The sequence below is a fragment of the Pogona vitticeps genome, chromosome 3 (genome assembly GCF_051106095.1).
Source record: "Pogona vitticeps strain Pit_001003342236 chromosome 3, PviZW2.1, whole genome shotgun sequence".
In the NCBI taxonomy this organism is placed as follows: domain Eukaryota; kingdom Metazoa; phylum Chordata; class Lepidosauria; order Squamata; family Agamidae; genus Pogona; species Pogona vitticeps.
The window spans coordinates 190,660,231-190,677,319 of record NC_135785.1 but is presented as its reverse complement, the minus strand read 5'-3'; the positions used below and the strand labels follow the sequence as shown (position 1 = coordinate 190,677,319).

General features: G+C 40.1%; 1 protein-coding gene across 4 annotated transcripts in view; it reads right to left on the bottom strand.

Moving 5' to 3' along the window:
• Nucleotides 1–17,089, bottom strand: part of IL1RAPL1 (interleukin 1 receptor accessory protein like 1) — a 944,419-nt gene that overhangs the window by 853,009 nt on the left and 74,321 nt on the right. Inside the window, exon 1 of one of the 4 annotated variants that reach the window (XM_078390459.1) lies at nt 7,027–15,317. The exons of 2 other annotated variants lie outside the window; for them this stretch is intronic. Coding sequence is in view for 1 of the 2 variants with exons in the window: in XM_072994269.2 (XP_072850370.1) it covers nt 252–314 (63 nt within the window). In the remaining variant the exon portion in view is untranslated. Of the gene's footprint in view, nt 1–251; nt 6,975–7,026; nt 15,318–17,089 lie in introns of those variants that run through there. One more of the 4 variants, XM_072994269.2, reaches the window with a different exon arrangement.

Sequence of the window (17,089 nt, the reverse complement as noted above, 5' to 3'; positions counted from 1 at the left end):
CCCTCTCCCACTATTGTTTCCCAGCAACAAGTACTGAAAGACATCCTGCCTCTAATACTACAGGCAGAATTTCAGCATAATGAGCAGTAGTTTTTCTGAATACTATCCTCCATGAATTTGTATAATCCCCCTTTAAATTAATGGGGGGCATTATCATATTCTGTGAGAGAGAATTCTGCAGATTGACAATGTAAAGTTTGAATATATCCAGAATGTATCAGTTCAAAACTATGTTTTTATTATTTACTCACCTCTCTTTCTTTTCTACCACCTAACAGTAGCAGACCTTGTTCAATGAAGCTCTGCTGGCACATAATGCGAGAGTCATAGGAACAAGACCTTGGAAACGAACACTTCTTAGAATCCTAATTTGAAATATGTGTCTTCTTACTATTCCTGAATACAGTGCAAATGGAACCTGTGAGTCACAACAAAAAGCTCACACCTGTATGTTTATCAAGCAGTGCCCCCACAGGTGGTGGCATTTTCCAGAGAGCCTCTCCTGATCATCTTAAAAAGACAGACAAGTTCGTAGGAAAAATAATTGAAATAGTCAGGGCAAATGACATGCTTGTCTTTAAATGTTAAAAGCAACACATTGAATCTTAGAAGACCTTAAAAACCATTGGCAACCACTAGAGGTATTTCAGAGTTGGTGGGGTGGTGGTCACATGGTCTTGATTCCATATACCAGTTAGAAGCCCAGCTGCTGTATATTGCACCAAATGAAGTTCCTGTGCAGAACTTGCTACAGTAAGTTGAGATGCAGTGGAATTAGGCCATCAGTTGGCCTAACCATTACAAATTCAGTTAAAGCTGGTATACTTAGTGAAGTTGTTCCAAAGAACTCCTCATTGCCTGAGCCGCATGGAAGTCCTGGAATAATACAGATTTCAGGACCATGCCGAAGCTTGACACAGTTCCTTCCAGAACAGGTTAAACTACCTCTCCTATATCAGACTTTCTGTTGACCCGCAGCACCTCCATCATTTCAGGGTTTTGTTTCTGCCTGTTCACAGTTATTTGACCCATTTCTGAGCACATCAGTCACAAAGAACAAAAAGGCTGCATATCATCTGCATATTAGTGACAATTCAGTCCCTGAAAGTTGTGGCTTTTGCACACTTCATCCAGAACTAGATCTACAAAGTCAGCATTTTATGGCATTATTAGCCAAAGAGTTATACAGATTGTCCTTGAACTTCAACCACTTACAATATACAATGGCTGAAATCCACTGGTAAGTCACAACTACAGTATGCTCATTGAATCCATGGGTAAATGGCAAGTCAACTCCTCTGTAACTTTTACTGATTCAGTGGTCCTACTCTAGTTGCTCCTTACTTCTTGATTTCAACCAGTTTTTTTAACAGCTAAAAATCTATCCTCAGGAACTCAGCTATAAGCACCTTTTTAATGAACAGCAGTTAGTTGTTGCCACTTACACAATTTCTCTTCTCAGTGGAAGACAGGAAGGCCTGGCATGCTCTGGTTGATGGGGTCACAAAGAATCGGACATGACTTAACGACTAAACAACAACAACAACACAATTTTTCTTATTATGAGCACAAATTTACAATAGGATTCTGGCCATGTTTTATCTCAGCAATTGAAATATTATACTTGTTCTCTTAGGAGTAAATTTCACAAAATAGAGGGTTTTGATTTGGACTGAACAGAGTTCTACATTTATTAAAAATGTCTTTCTTCTGTTCTTACCTTCTGAGGCACATTCAAATCTGTTGGTAAATGTAACCTCTACAACTAGCTACCTTTTCCACGAATGAACTGGGTGGGAGAAATAAGGAGGTCCTCTGTTCTAGTCTCAAACTGATTTATTGAAATACGATACAGAAGTAGAAATGAACTGAACTATGTACCACTCTCCCTCCCCACAAACCAGGCTGCTTCATGGTTTGTTTTGTGCAACCTGTTTTCCTGAAATGAAACAACAAACTTCTTTCTGCTTGGTGCTTCAATATGCTTTGGCAAAGCCGATGCCCCCCTTCCCACTGCCCCCATTGCCTCTCTACCTAGTCCTGCTGCTTCCTCTTCTTCCTCCTCCACCATCTTCAGAGACAGCTGGCCCAGCTCCCAGAAGGGGCCAGTACAGTATCTCTAAAGATGGTGATGGAGGATGAAGAGAAGCTGGCAGGACCAGCTAAGGAGGTGACAGGGGAAGGGGGTGGGTGAATGGCAGAGAGGGTGGAGGCATTAGGTTCCCTTCCCCAGGCATGAACCAGAAAAACAAATTTGAACCATGAATTGGTTCATTTTTCTGGTGTTTGGGGGTGGTTCAACATTTTTTCCATTTTGTGCCAATCTCTATACAGAAGCTAAACACATCAAGAACATTTCTGGAACTTCTCACTGAACAAAATTGTGTTTGTTATTGTTGTGTGCCATCAAGTTGCTTCCAACTTATGTGAATCCTATGAATTAAGGTCCTTCAAAAGATCCTATCATTAACAGACTTGCTAAGGTCTTGCTATCTAAAAGCAGTGACTTCCTTTATTGAGGAAGAAACTATTATGATTCTTTTATGAGAGGGATAGACTCAATAAAGGAAGCCACCTCCCTCCAGCCCACATCTGAAAAAACACCAGCTCACCATGCACAGTATCTTTCCCTTTGTGGAATACGAATATTCCAATTGTTAACTAGTTCATTTGGATTTTGTTTCTCAACTTTTTGTCTTCTGGGATAGAATGATGTTATGGAGGACCATCTCCAGGGGCCAAATGTCCAAATATGGTAACTTCTAGATGTTCAGTCTTCTATCATTTTTACACATGGATTTTAAATCAGTTGGATACTCTGATCCACACCTTACAAGGCTAGATGAACAATACACTGACTCATGGGAAGCTTCCTTTCTATATATATACCATGGGCCCATGTTGTATAATGAAGAAAATTCTTCAAGGTTTGATATTTTATAGAGGGGATGTAATAATAACAAGGGCAACAGATTGTTGAAGCAATTGCTACAAGTAATTATGAGGGAAAATGGAATCCACAAATAAGAAGGGAATGCAAAAATATATAATAATCTTCTTCATCATTGTGTGTCACCAAGTCAATTCTGACTTATGACAATCATTTTCAGGGTTTTCCAGATACAGTGGGGTCTTGACTGAAGAACGGCTCGAGTTAAGAACATTTTGACTAAGAACCACTCTCATAGGAAAATATTGACTTGACTTACATACTTAGATTTGAGTTAAGAACTGAAAAAAAACCCACGTGGGAGGCAGGGAAAGTGCAGAATTTGAACTTTCAGTTAACTGTTGGCCAGTGAAAAGGGTGCCTGTCTGCTTCCTCACTCCTCCCAGCGTTTAGAGCGTGGATTGGGAGTCTTCAGACTGCCTGGTACTGCCTGGACTGTATTTTCCCTGCCTTCCCTGAACCTTTCTTGACCTAAGAAAAAAAGAAACAAAATATCCCCCTCTAGTGGTCGAAGGCAGAATAGCAGCTTCCCATTAGTTTCTATGGACAGAAAAGAGCAGATACAGATCAAATGGTTTTCAATGCATTCCTATGGGAAATGCAGATTTGACCTGAGAACTTTTTGACTTGAGAACCGCCTTCGGATTAAGTTCTCAAGTCAAGACCCCACTGTACAGAATACTCAGAAGTGGTTTACCATTCCCTTCTGGGTGGCCTGAGGCTGTGTAGCTTGCCCAAGGCCACACAGGCTGGCTCTACTTGCAGGATGCACTGTGGGGAATCAAATTCCCAACCTCTGGTTGTGCAGCCAGATACCAAAACCATTGGGCTATCCAGTCAGCCCAGAAATATATAGATATCTACAAAAATCAAACAATAAACATCTAGCACTGCACCAGCTCTGAAATAGAGTTCAAGAATCATTCATCATTTTACAACAAAAATTACAGAATCATAATTTCCACTCCTTTGAATATGTCAAGTTGAGGTGAAATTAGTGTGCCTGGGCATATTCATAGTACTGAAGGTGCTTAAAAAGAAAAAAAAGCTAACCCCTCTGTTTTATTCATATAAATATAAATCCCTGAGTCACTCACTGTCTCACCGTATGTGGAGCATGTATGAAAGAGAAGGAAAGCATACTAGTGGACATTTAACAGAACGAAACACTACAGTGTACATTCAAACAAAACAGGCTAGCAAAGAATGAATAAACAGGGAGTGAGAGAGAAAAATGAACCAATGCAATATAAAAAGGTTCTCTGGTTTCCTGGGAAACACAAGTCAAAGATTACAATGATCACAGCTGAGTTAGGCCTTTCAAATGAGGGACAGGGGAAAAAAACCCCGAGCAAAATGCCACCATGTCTGATGAGAAAATGCCACCTTCTACACTGACAACCATACTGCTAGAAAAAAAAATAATAGGAAAGATGAACAGCTGCTGTCAGGTACTTGGAAGGATAGAGCTAAATGCAATCAAATAGTGGAAAACCAGACTTTTAAAAACAGATTGCAATTGGAAAAAAAGAAGCCTAGTTTCACATGCAGAGCTATACTCACGTATTAAACACACACACACGCACACGCACACGCACACGCACACACACACACACACACACACACACACACACACACACACACACACAACCAATTGACCTGATGATTTCACTGCATATATGAGGTGGCTAGATTCTGAACACATTTTTATTGTTTGTTTTGTTTAAAAGTGAGTTGATAGCTGTACATTGTTTATTCTGGAGCCATACAACATAACATTTGCACATGCTATGGACAGGAGGTGCAATCCATTTCATCAACAAATTATCCCCTTTTAGAATGCAATTATTTTTAAATTTGTCTTTTGAACAGTTGCAGCCAAGAATCATCCTACTGGGATTCACTGTGTTGACTGATGTCATTTGGGGAGGAAGAACAAATCTTTTCGTGCATGGCCGTCCCCATAATTATGTTTCCATATTAATCATTTTTTTATTTAAAAAAAAACACAGAACAGTTCCCTACTGATCTAACAGTTGCAGCTCAAGGTCATTTTGTACAAGAATTCAAAAACATGAAATTCTTCATGCATCCCTAGACATTTTGAGGCCAGAATCCTGTTGAACTCACACAGTGTAAGCGATCAACAGAACAAAGAAAGCTCAGATACCCTGCCAGCTGGCTCTGGGGCTCCTCTGCTTCCTTGGTTCAAGGAAACAGCAACACACCTGGCTGTTCGGCAGATAGCACATCAGAAGGAACAACAATAATATTGTGTGGTTGCCTTTGCACCTGCTATTCTTCCTGACAGGATTTGGGCTAGTATGACTGATCCATTTTCTGAAATGCCCGGTGTCCACTGAGGCATCCTGGGCAGTGTCGCCAGCCCCACATTTGCCTTTTCTGACCCTTTACAAGTCATTTGTATATTTTGCCCCATCAGCCTGTTACAGCTTCTTCTTTTTCTTGAACAGCTACTGAAGCCATGCCTCTCTTTCCAGTTTGCCTGCTGGGTATTATGTGTATATACTTATTCTCCCTGTACACAAAACAACATTTTTTCAGAACTGTGACATTTGCCCCTTTGTGGCCCCTGTTTGTCACCCCAAAACAGAGAGTGCACAAAGGCAAACCCAACACTTTTTCACACGCTGCCACCAGTTGATCACTAAATCAACACATTTCTTAGGAAAGATGAAGGTCCATTCATCACTGTCTTTTGAATAAAACAGGTTTATTGATTACAGATGTTTGATTAATAATTCATAAGTATTTTCTTCAGGTTCATCAATCATCTATATCACTGGTTCTTAATCTCGGGTTACTCAGGAGTTTTGGACTGCGACTCCCAGAAGCCTTCACCACCAACTGTGCTGGCTGGGGTTTCTGGGACTTGCAGTTCAAAAACATCCGAGTAACAAAGGTTAAGAACCACTGATCTATATCATTCTTCTGTATTAAATCACAGGTTACTATACACTCCTCAGAAGAACTACTGCTCCAGATCTCCCAACTCTCTCTCTCTCTCTCTCCAACTCTCTGACTGAACTGTAAACTCTACCTCCCTTCTCCTCTCAGGCGCCACCTTTTTGACATCTCTGGTGGCCCCACCTCTCAACCACATCAACATAGAACATGAATAATGCATAACCTAGTTAGCATAATAAGGGTGAATGCCACAAGAACAAAACTCAGTCTACTACTAACTCAGGTAAACAACAAAGAAGGCAGTGATGGAGTGTAATGACCAACAAGATGACCATAGTTTTATTCTGATTTCTCCTACCAAAACAGTCTGAACAAGGTGATTTCTGTTCTGCAAGAAAGGTTGTGAGTGGCACCTCATCCCATGATTATGGTTTGATATTGTTCTCCCATTTTTCATTGCAATCCACCTTAAACTGGCCCTGGTTCATACTTGCTCAGTTCAATGCCAGAATGTAGGAGAGAGCTCAGTCAGGAATCACCCAGCTTTACTATCATCTGTAGTGAATGAAGATGAAAAAAATCATGTGTGGCTGTGAACAGGGGCACACGTGCATACACATACATACTGCTTGTGACCTTACAACGTAAGGTAAACTGATTATATGGTAATGTTAGGCATAATTAGGTATAAGGTATCAACTCTAGTTTTCTTATTTAGAGAGCCATTGGTCAAAATCTTCTTGCATAGTCAATGCCAGCAGAAGAGAAATGGCACAACTGGCAGCAACAAATCCCTGCTAATTACTGTAATCCTAATCACACACTGAGCCCCCTGACTATTGTGCAATGAACAATCTAAGAAGGGACTCATTAGTGTCAAGGTGCTCCATCTCCCTTCCACCAGCTTAACTACACAGCAAGATTTTGGCCAATACAATTATTATTTTTCTGATCTCTGTCTTTTGTGTGTGTGTGTGTGTGTGTGTGTGTGTGTGTGTGTGTGTGTGTGTGTGTGTGTGTGTGTGTGTGTGTGTGTGTGTGTGTGTGTGTGTGTGTGTGTGTGTGTGTGTGTTTCTGCACCTTTTCCCTTGACTGAAGCATGTGAGTTCTGTTCATTTTCCCAAACACGCATATCTTTTGTCACGTACCTTTGGAAAATGCACATATGGTTTGGGGTGAACTTTCTCTTTGTCAACGTACAATCTTCCCAAGGCAGTACCAATCTAGGAAGGTACAAAATGAATATTTACATATGGAAATACAAAGTCAATGGATTTATTTTCTATCCTTATAGAATAAAATGTGGTTCTGATTGAGATACTTAGGAGGGGTGGGGGGGGGAAAGATTTTGGAAGGGAAATCCCTGATAAGCATGTCCAAAACATCCTTGTGTAGCTGTGCAGCACAGTCTTGGTTGGATGCCAAATATGACATCAATTCCATCCTCAACAAAGACAGGCATTGTCAGGACTACTGTTAATGATACTGAGATTTTCTCACTTCTTTCTTCCCATACAGCAAGGAAATTGCATAATTTCAGTTAATTAGCCAGCTCTTTCATGAGAACAGACAATACAAACACAAGTTTATATAAAAGTTTCAAACTGTAGCACAAACAGGAAACACATATTTTCAAAAAACCCGATGCCAAAGCATTGTTGGCTCATAATCCTATAGAAATAGCTTATTATTTAAAAATTGTCATTCTGTGTCACCCATGTTTGAATTGTTAAAAAAAAAGCTTTGAGACACTGAGACAAAATATAAATAATAATCTTTATCTAGTTCTCTTAGAAAAAGGGTAAACGGGACATCCTAAGAAAATAAGAAAGGTACTAAAATATATTACAAAACATTGTTGTTGTTTAGTTGTTAAGTCGTGTCCGACTCTTCATGACCCCTCGGGCCAGAGCACGCCAGGCCCTCCTGTCTTCCACTGCCTCCCGGAGTAGGGTAAAATTCATGTTGGTGGCTTTGATGACACTGTCCAGCCATCTCGTCCTCTGTCGTCCCCTTCTCCTCTTGCCTTCACACTTTCCCAACATCAGGGTCTTTTCCAGGGAGTCTTCTCTTCTCATGAAATGGCCAGAGTATTGGAGCCCCAGCTTCAGGATCTGTCCTTCCAGTGAGCACTCAGGGTTGATTTCCTTCAGAATGGATAGGTTTGTTCTCCTTGCAGTCCAGGGGACTCTCAAGAGTCTCCTCCAGCACCACAATTCAAATGTATCAATTCTTCAGCGGTCAGCCTTCTTTATTGTCCAGCTCTCAAGTCCATACATTGCTACTGGAAAACCCATAGTTTTGACTATGTGGACCTTTGTCGGCAAGGTGATGTCTCTGCTTTTTAAGATGCCATCTAGGTTTGTCATCGCTTTCTTCCCAAGAAGCAGGCATCTTTTAATTTCTGTCACCATCTGCAGTGATCATGGAGCCCAAGAAAGTAAAATCTATCACTGCCTCCATATCTTCCCCTTCTATTTGCCAGGAGGTGATGGGACCAGTGGCCATGATCTTAGGTTTTTTGATGTTGAGCTTCAGACCATTTTTTGCACTCTCCTCTTTCACCCTCATTACAAGGCTCTTTAATTCCTTCTCACTTTCTGTCATCATTACAAAACATACCAAACAGTAAAGGGAATTAAATGCGGTGGCAGCTCAGGCAATGCCCACAAACTCAGGCAAGCACGCATGGTTTCTGCCTCACTCTGTCAATCAGCACCATCAAAGTTAAGTGTTGTAAGAGGAGGAAGAGAGAGAAGCTTTCTCAAGCCTAATTGATTATAAGGGACAGGTGAGGTCTTTAAAGATTTTAACCCAGTGTGGGTAGTATGATACATCTTGCAGTATACCAACACCCCTTCTCAAGATTTAACGCGAATACATTTGGGTACATAATCAATAACATCAAACATGATCAATTCTGTTGATAAGCATATTTAACATTTCACGAAGATATACAAATTTCTCTTGCAGGGATTGATATTCTTCTTCCAAGGCGTCTATCCATTTCTCTCTCTCTGAAGTAGGTCATTTCCTGATCTCTTTCCAGTTTGCTGGTTCCTTTATTATATGAGGTTCTCACAGAATCCATATCTTTCTGGAGGTTTACTTTTATTAATCCTGTCTGATTGTCTTACAGAGATTGTTGTTTCTGTTTCCCTTGGTCCAGTTTCTGCTTCACCTTCTGTTCTAATAACAACTTCAGAAGATGGACCTATTGGTTGACTGGTTGTCTCTGCAGGTAACCAATTAACGAATTCTTGTCAAACAGTCTCTATATTCTGTAGATCAGTTACCACTGTAGATTCACCTATCTGTTGCTTTATAAGTTTTTCATCTATATATACAACATTACAATATTTAATTTCAAAAGTCTTAGGGTTCAAAATTCTGTACCTTATCCCTCCAATGGGGTGCCCAACAATAATTCCAATTTCAGCTCAAGGATCAAGTTTCCCTCTCTTTTCTTTTGGGAATGTGTTTATGCTTTAGCACCATAAGCTTTTATATGCTTTAAACCAGGTCTTTTTCCAAACCATAATTCAAAAGGTGTTTTGTCCATTATTTTATTAGGACCTCTCTTATGCAAATAAACTGCTGTAACTACTGCTTTGGCCAACAAAGAATTTGTTAATCCAGCTTGCATTAACATAGATCTAGACATCTCTTGCAATGTACGGTTCAGTTTTTCAAAACATCCATTTTGTTGTGGGAAGTGGGATATGGTTACTTTATGTTCTATACCTTCCTGTTCCAAAAATTTCCTGAAATCTGCATTACAGTATTCAGTACATTATCCTAGGGGTGCTTTGCCATTTTTAATAGCAGCTTTATAGCATTTGAACTTCAAGAGTCTCATCTTTACTTTTTAGAACATATACATAAGTATATTTACTTTTAGATTCAGTAAAGTTAAGAAAATATCTACTTTTGCCTGCGGATAATGGCATAGGACCGACTAAATCTGAATAGACCTCTTCTAGAAACTCTTTATCCTGTATATTATTCTGTCCTGTATAACTGGGAGCAGTTCCCTTTGCTTTTATACAAATTTCACATCTTTCTTTGACTTATCACATTTACAAGCATCTATTCCACATTCTGTCAATAATTTTTCAATACTTTGCCTGTAATCACAAGTATCTTGCCTAGTTTGACATACAGATCTTCCTTCATCTACTACAGGATTTAAATCATCACTAACATCAACTATATAATGGAAACCATCATTTTCATCAACCCTAACTACTAGAACAGTTCTATCATAGATAACTTTTCCTGAGTCACCTTTAAGTATTACAGTATAACCATTCTTTACAATCCTTTTAGTGGCATGTAAATTATTTGAGGCTTCAGGGACAAAAGCAACATTTGTTAATGAAAGGTTCACCACCTCTTTTTTTAGAAGTGAGAACCTTTAAAGGTACTGTTCCAGTTCCAAGCACATTTAACCTTTGCTGATTTGCTTGTAATATCTTTGGTCTGTCTCTGTATCAAATTGACTGAAGCTTTCGTGAAATCGACAAATATGTATGAAACTGCCACTGTTAAGAAGGAATTGTCTCTTGTCGTTCACACCTTGATAATCAGATATTTGGAACACTTAGTTATTATTATGAGCATTTTTGCCATCATTGGATCTTTGCTTGTATCTTATACTTGATCTGTCTCGTGATGGTCTGAAATTTCTATGACTGCTAAAATGTCCTTGGGCACTAGGGGCCGCTCTTTCACTTACACCTCTGGGTACCTGAGCTCCTGCATCTTTAAATCTGCAATATTTGGCAGTGTGCCCAACCTCTGAACATATGCAACATGTTCTTTAGGATCAGGTCTCATTCTTAATTCAGGCATTTTTTCAGGCATGTTATCTACTGCCCTTTTAAGTCCAGAGTCTCACAAGTAGGGAGTTGTATAATCCAGGTCCACCTTTGCAGTACACTCAAGCATGGCTTTCTGATTTGCAAAATATTGTGGTAAACTGAGTAATATACAAGTATGGAACTAAGAATCAGATATTCCTGCCCCTGCAGATTGAAGCTCTGAGACAAGTTTCAACATTTCATCCAAATGCTCATTGATGCTAGTTCCTTCTTTCATGCTCATGCTGTATAATCTTTCCTCCAAAAATATTACATTCTTACTTGATCTAGTGAAGTATTTTCCTTTTAGAGCACCATATAGTCCTTTAGCTATTTTATACTTGGTTGCTAATGGAGTCTCATGGTCTTCTATACAAGAGTATACCATATTTTTCCATGTATAAAACGACCCCCTAATTTTGACCCTTGATGGAGGCGAAAGAGCAGTTAATGGGCAACTGTTCCTCCACCTCCGTCTCCTGCTGTCTCCGCTGCCCGCCCAATCACCTCCACCAGTGCGACTGCCAGGGCTCACCTCCAGCTCATGTCGCTCCTTCACCTCTGTCTCCACCTCCTGCTGCTGCTGCCTCAGCCACCAGAGGGGGGGACAAGCCATGAGTACTGGAAGAGGCAATTGGGCAGCAGCAGCTGAAGTGCCCAAGCGGCTGCCTCCCTCAGTGTACGAAATGACACTCAATTTTTCCTCTAATTATTTTAGGAAAAAGTCTCATTTTATACTCAGAAAAATACAACGATCTCATTAAAGCCTTTGCTTCTTTAATTTTATATTCATTCTGTACTGGCTGACTTTCAGGTATATCTTGGTCTATAATATTTAAACAGTCTTGTACTTGAAGGGAAACTCTTAATCTTGCATCCCACATTTGAAAATTGTTCTGGTTCAGCTTTGCAACTGCAAATACGTATGCCACTGCTGTTACTTATACCCAGCTGAAAACATTGAGTGGATGTATTAGCTTCTGGAGTAGTAGCAAGAACTGTAGACATCTTGATACTAATAAATGCTGTCTTCTAGTTAAATTATATTATCCCCTCCACAACTTCACTCTCAATTTACTGAAGCTTGTTTGACTATGTATAAAATTTGCTGTTACTTTAAAAAATATTTTGCAGTCTCTTATCAAAAATTTACTCCCTTTAGTCAGAGGCAAAAACAATGCATTCCCCAATTTGAAAATGAAAGGAATGTTTGCTAAAAGCACTCTGTTCAACTAACTGAACTTCAAAAAGGAAAAAGTTCAAAACACAGCAACAACTTTCAGTGTCTCAAAATGCAACCAGCCTCTGCTACCAAATTTGTTGGGGGGAAAAGGCTTCGAGACTGAGACAAAATATAAATAATAATCTTTATCGAGTTCTCTTAGGAAAAGGGTAAACGGGACATCCTAAGAAAATAAGAAAAGTACTAAAATACATTACAAAACATAACAAACAGTAAAGGGAATTAAAGGTGGCGGCAGCTTAGGCAACACCCACAAACTCAGGCAAGCACGCATGGTCTCTGCCTCACTCTGTCAGTCAGCACCATCAAAGGTAAGTGGTGTAAGAGGAGGGAGAGAGAGAAAGCTTTATAGAGCCTAACTGATTATAAGGGAACAGGTGAGGACTTTAAAGATATTAACCCAGTGTGGGTAGAATGTTACATCTTGCAGTATACCAACATGAATTTCTCATTTTATATATTCCCACAGTAAAAGCATTTGAAGTGAATATTTGTACTTCAAAGTTAAGCAGGCAGTTTTCCTTTCAAAAATGAAACTGAATTGAATTCTGAATTTTGAAAGTAACTCATTATGTTAAAATGGAAGGGTTAGCTCTTCCAGAAATTGAACAGGGGTTTTACATGGATATGCAATGTTTTATTACAAAAATTGTTCATTTTTTAAAAATGGAGTTCACATTAAAATTACAAATTAAAAATGTAGATCAAGCACAGAATTTCACTATTGGCAATATAAGCACAAAGTATGAAAGACACTGCACTTGGTTGTTTTCTATGCCTTTTTCTAGTCTTAATTGGTTGTTAAAAAACCTACTGCAAATTTATTTCACAAAGGAACTATTTTCAAAATCTCACTGTGTAGAATGTCTGTGGTTGGGAAATACATTTGGAATTTATTTATCCCACTGTGTTCACTGTCCATATAAAGCATGCACACAGTGAACACAGAAAGACCAACCCATTATTATGGCTACTAACTGAGTATCTTAGACAAATATGAAGAAGAAATCTATAGAAGCCACTATTTGATGGCCATTATTTACTTACACTGGGGCTGCCTTTAAAAGATATTCATGATAAAACAAAGGAAACCATAAGCCTCTGGTCTAAATCTATAAATGGATCCTTAATCTGATTGTTGCTTGTTCTTTGGTGGTGGTGAGTTTATTTTAGCTTACTTTGAATTCCAATGAAATTAAAGTCTAGTAAATTAAGCTGGTCTAGATAGCTCACTAAGTTAGGCATCTGGCAGTGAAGCCAGAAGTTGGGAGTTCAATTCCCCACTGTGCCTCCTGGGAATTAAGCCAGCCTGTTTGGCTTTGGGCATGCTGCACAGTCCCAAAAAAAGGGGATGGTAAACCACTTCTGATTACTTCATGCCTAGAAAACTTGGAAAGAGATGCCATAAATCAGAACTGAGCTGATGTATTGATGTACCATATTTTCCTTGTATAAGACTATACTTTTGTCTAAAATCTTTAGACTAAAAATTGAGGGCCGTCTTATACACGGAAGTAAGCTGAGGAGAGAACAAACACAAGTGGAGGGAAAAGGGGGGATCAAAGTGATCCTGCAGGGCTTTGATCCCTGCTTTCCTCTCCACTTGCTAAGCCTTAGCAAAAGGAAAGCAGGGATCAAAGTGCTGCAGGATGGCTTTGATCTCTGCTTTCCCCTCTGCTTACTAAGTCCCATAGGGCTTAGCAAAAGGAGGGGGAAAGGATCAATGCAATCCCGTGGCTGTATAAAGGGAAAAGGGATCAAAATGATCATGCAGTGGCAGGATTGCATTGATCCCTTTCCACCTCCTTTTGCTAAGCCCCATGAGGCTTAGCATGAAGGGAGAAAGCAGGGATCAAAGCAATCCTGTGGTGTTTTGATCCCTTCCACCCTACACTTTCTAAGCCCCACTTAGATTTCTTAATTTGGGGTTAGAAAAGTGAGGGACATCTTATACACAGAAAAATATGGTAATTATTGTGTTTGGTTGTTGTGGGTTTTTGGAGCTGTTTGGCCATGTTCTGGAGGTTTTTCTTCCTAACGTTTCACCAGTCTCTGTGGCCGGCAGTCTCTGTTGCCAGACTGGTGAAATGTTAGGAAGAAAAATCTGCAGAACATGGTCAAACAGCCCAAAAAACCACAACAACCATCAGATCCTGGCCATGAAAGCCTTTAAGAAAACATTTATTGTTTTTGTTTAGGTCCAACATGAGACTTTAGACGAAATGGAGCTTTTCATTACAACAAGGGTTTTTAAAAGTCCTATTTGACTTACACAGTTGTGAGGTAATTTTGTATTTTATAGGTAACAATTGTTTTCTTGCTTGCTTGCTTGCTTGATCTGGTCTACAACATGCATGAGGCTTGGTTAAAAAAAAGCATATTTACTCCTTACTAATAAAGCCCAGCAGGACACCAAAATCTAACATTTACTGTAGCTTTTGCTTTTAAGCTTTAAGTGTTATTGCTGACTTTCAGTATTCTAGTATTTTGACATTTTATACTGTTTGGGCTTAGTTGCTTGTATTGTTTCAACATTTGTGATTTTACCAACTGTTGTGCTCTTGCTTCTTACATTAAAATACATAAATGGCATTTGCCAATTAGCAAGTGTAGTTGTAGTATAGCCTTTTAAAATAAAATTGAATGTAATGAACTAGTGGGGCACGAAACAAGTAGACTATATTACCACCCCTGACAGCAATGAACAGCAGTGTGTACAACTTGCCCTCTGATCTGCTAATTCAGCTACCTGTGCAGTTCTATTTGCATCTACAGTGGTGCCCCACTAGATGTCGACCTCGCAAAACAATGAATCCGCATGACGATGAGGTTTTGCGATTGCTATAGTGATTCACAAAATGGGTAATTTTTGCTGGATGATGTTTGGGTCCATGCCTCGCAAACCATTTCTCTCAAGATGATGATTTTGGCACTGATTGGTGCTTCACAAAACAGCGTTTTCAGGACCGATGCTTTGCAGGACAGCCATTTTAACAGCTGATCTGTGCTTCACAAAATTGCCTCCCTATCGGTGATCTTTGCAAAACGATGATAATTTTTCCCCATTGGAACGCATTAAACGGGTTTCAATACAGTCCAATGGGGAAACGGTTTTCGCAAGACAATGTTTTCACAAGACAGCAATTTCTATGGAATGGATTATTGTTGTCATGCGGGGCACCACTGTACTTGGAACGTCCACATTTACAGTGAAATATCTATTGAGAAGTAGGTCCTATTGGGTGCTATGCTTCCAGGTACTTGCACAGTAGGGAAGATCTTTTTGGCTCAAGGGCCAAATTCCACTCTAAGAAAAGTCTTGAGGTTTGCATTCCAGCTCAGTGTGTGTGTGTGTGTGTCAAATCACAGTGGGTGGGTAGAGCCAAAACTGTTATTCTCAGTGATCATAAGTGCACATGCCAATCAGAAAAATTACAGCAGAAAGGGAGGCAGATCTCCTCAGAACAGAATTTCAGGTAACGTGAAAAAAAATGAAAAATTTCCTCTGCCACTTAGAAAAGGTGCATGTATATTCATACATCAGGCTATACATGAACATGCTTTTCACACACACACACACACACACACACACACACACACACACACACACACACACACACACACACACACACACACACACACACTCAAACAACACACAACTAAAATGTTTTACTCAGAACAGATTCATCATCTGATGCATTTATATCAACTGACAATTTTATCCCTATGACAGAATCTGAACAGGCAAATTCCTATTCATATAAACAAACTATCCACGGGTCTCTTTCACTTTGCACTTTGCCTGCACATCTTTTGGGTTCAGAACAGTTTCACTGATGACCAGGGGACCATACAGTAAATTTTGGGCTGAATTTCCCAATTGGCATACAGTACTGAACAAAAGGGCTCCAGAATTCTTTTGCCTACCCTGCTTTGACTGCCTGCATGGCATATAGGTCAGTCTGTGGTGTGTGTGTGTGTGTGTGTGCACGCGTGCGTGCGTGCTTGCGTGCGTGCATGCATGCACTGGTTGGCATAAACATGTGGCCATGCCACTGTTGGGTAATGTGGATGGGAGCTTGGTAGGGTTAGCTCCAGGGGGGGGGGGACCATTAGGTGATTCAGGTACATCAAAGGGTGTCTTGACACACAGGATTCAGGGGACAAGAGGTGGAACGCCCTCTGCAGCTGATTTGGGTCACAGACGACTTCAGGTTGTGGAACTTGGTTGGTAAATAGGTATGGGAAGGGCTCACCAAGTCAGAATGACTGATTAGGCTGTAAATTACAGAAGGGAGTCAAGGCTAAAGTTGACTCTTGTGGAGAGTTCACTCTTCAGGAGAGGACACCAGGGTGGACTCCTGCTCCTTGACCAAGATTTTGCACTGTTCGGAGGCCCCTCTGGAGGTGAGGGAAATTTGAATAGTTAATAAACCTGTGGCTTTATTAACACCCCCCACACATAATCATCTCTTTATTTTCTGGTGTGAGGGGGAGGAATGCTGAGTTGAGAATCATTTCCAAGCTGCTATCCTATTTCATTGGGATTGTTCCTCCAAACCCATATTCCATTCTATGGTCTGTTCTGTTAGTCCAGATGTGATCCACTGCAGTTTCCAGACAATGGTTTAGGGCAAAGGACTGGATCTTCTAGATTGAAGACTTCATGACACCTGACATGATTATCAGTCTGGCTGCTGGAGATTTCCTGGTGATCCCCTGAAGTTTTGCTACTTTGGAAGGGAGTGAAAGTAGAACTCCATGACTGAGTATCTGGCTTCACTTCCCCCTTACCTTCCTTTCTCAAATCCTGAGTATAAGTGTGCCTACTTTCACCATTCCTTCACTATGTCTGAACAGTACTAAATTCTGGAAACTCAGATTTAGGGGTCAGTCCAGGTGAACAGCTACATTACAAACACAAGTTTTCAAAGGGTGGAAGCTCATCCTGCATACTCTCAGTCTCCTATCTTTGTTCTCCTTTTTGACCAGCAGGTCTTATTTGAATTAAACTTATAATTCTTTGGGATCATCAACTCCTGTCATCTTTTTTTCCCAGTGAATGATGCCTGTCATACAAATCCAGACTTGCCCAATTGAGATCTC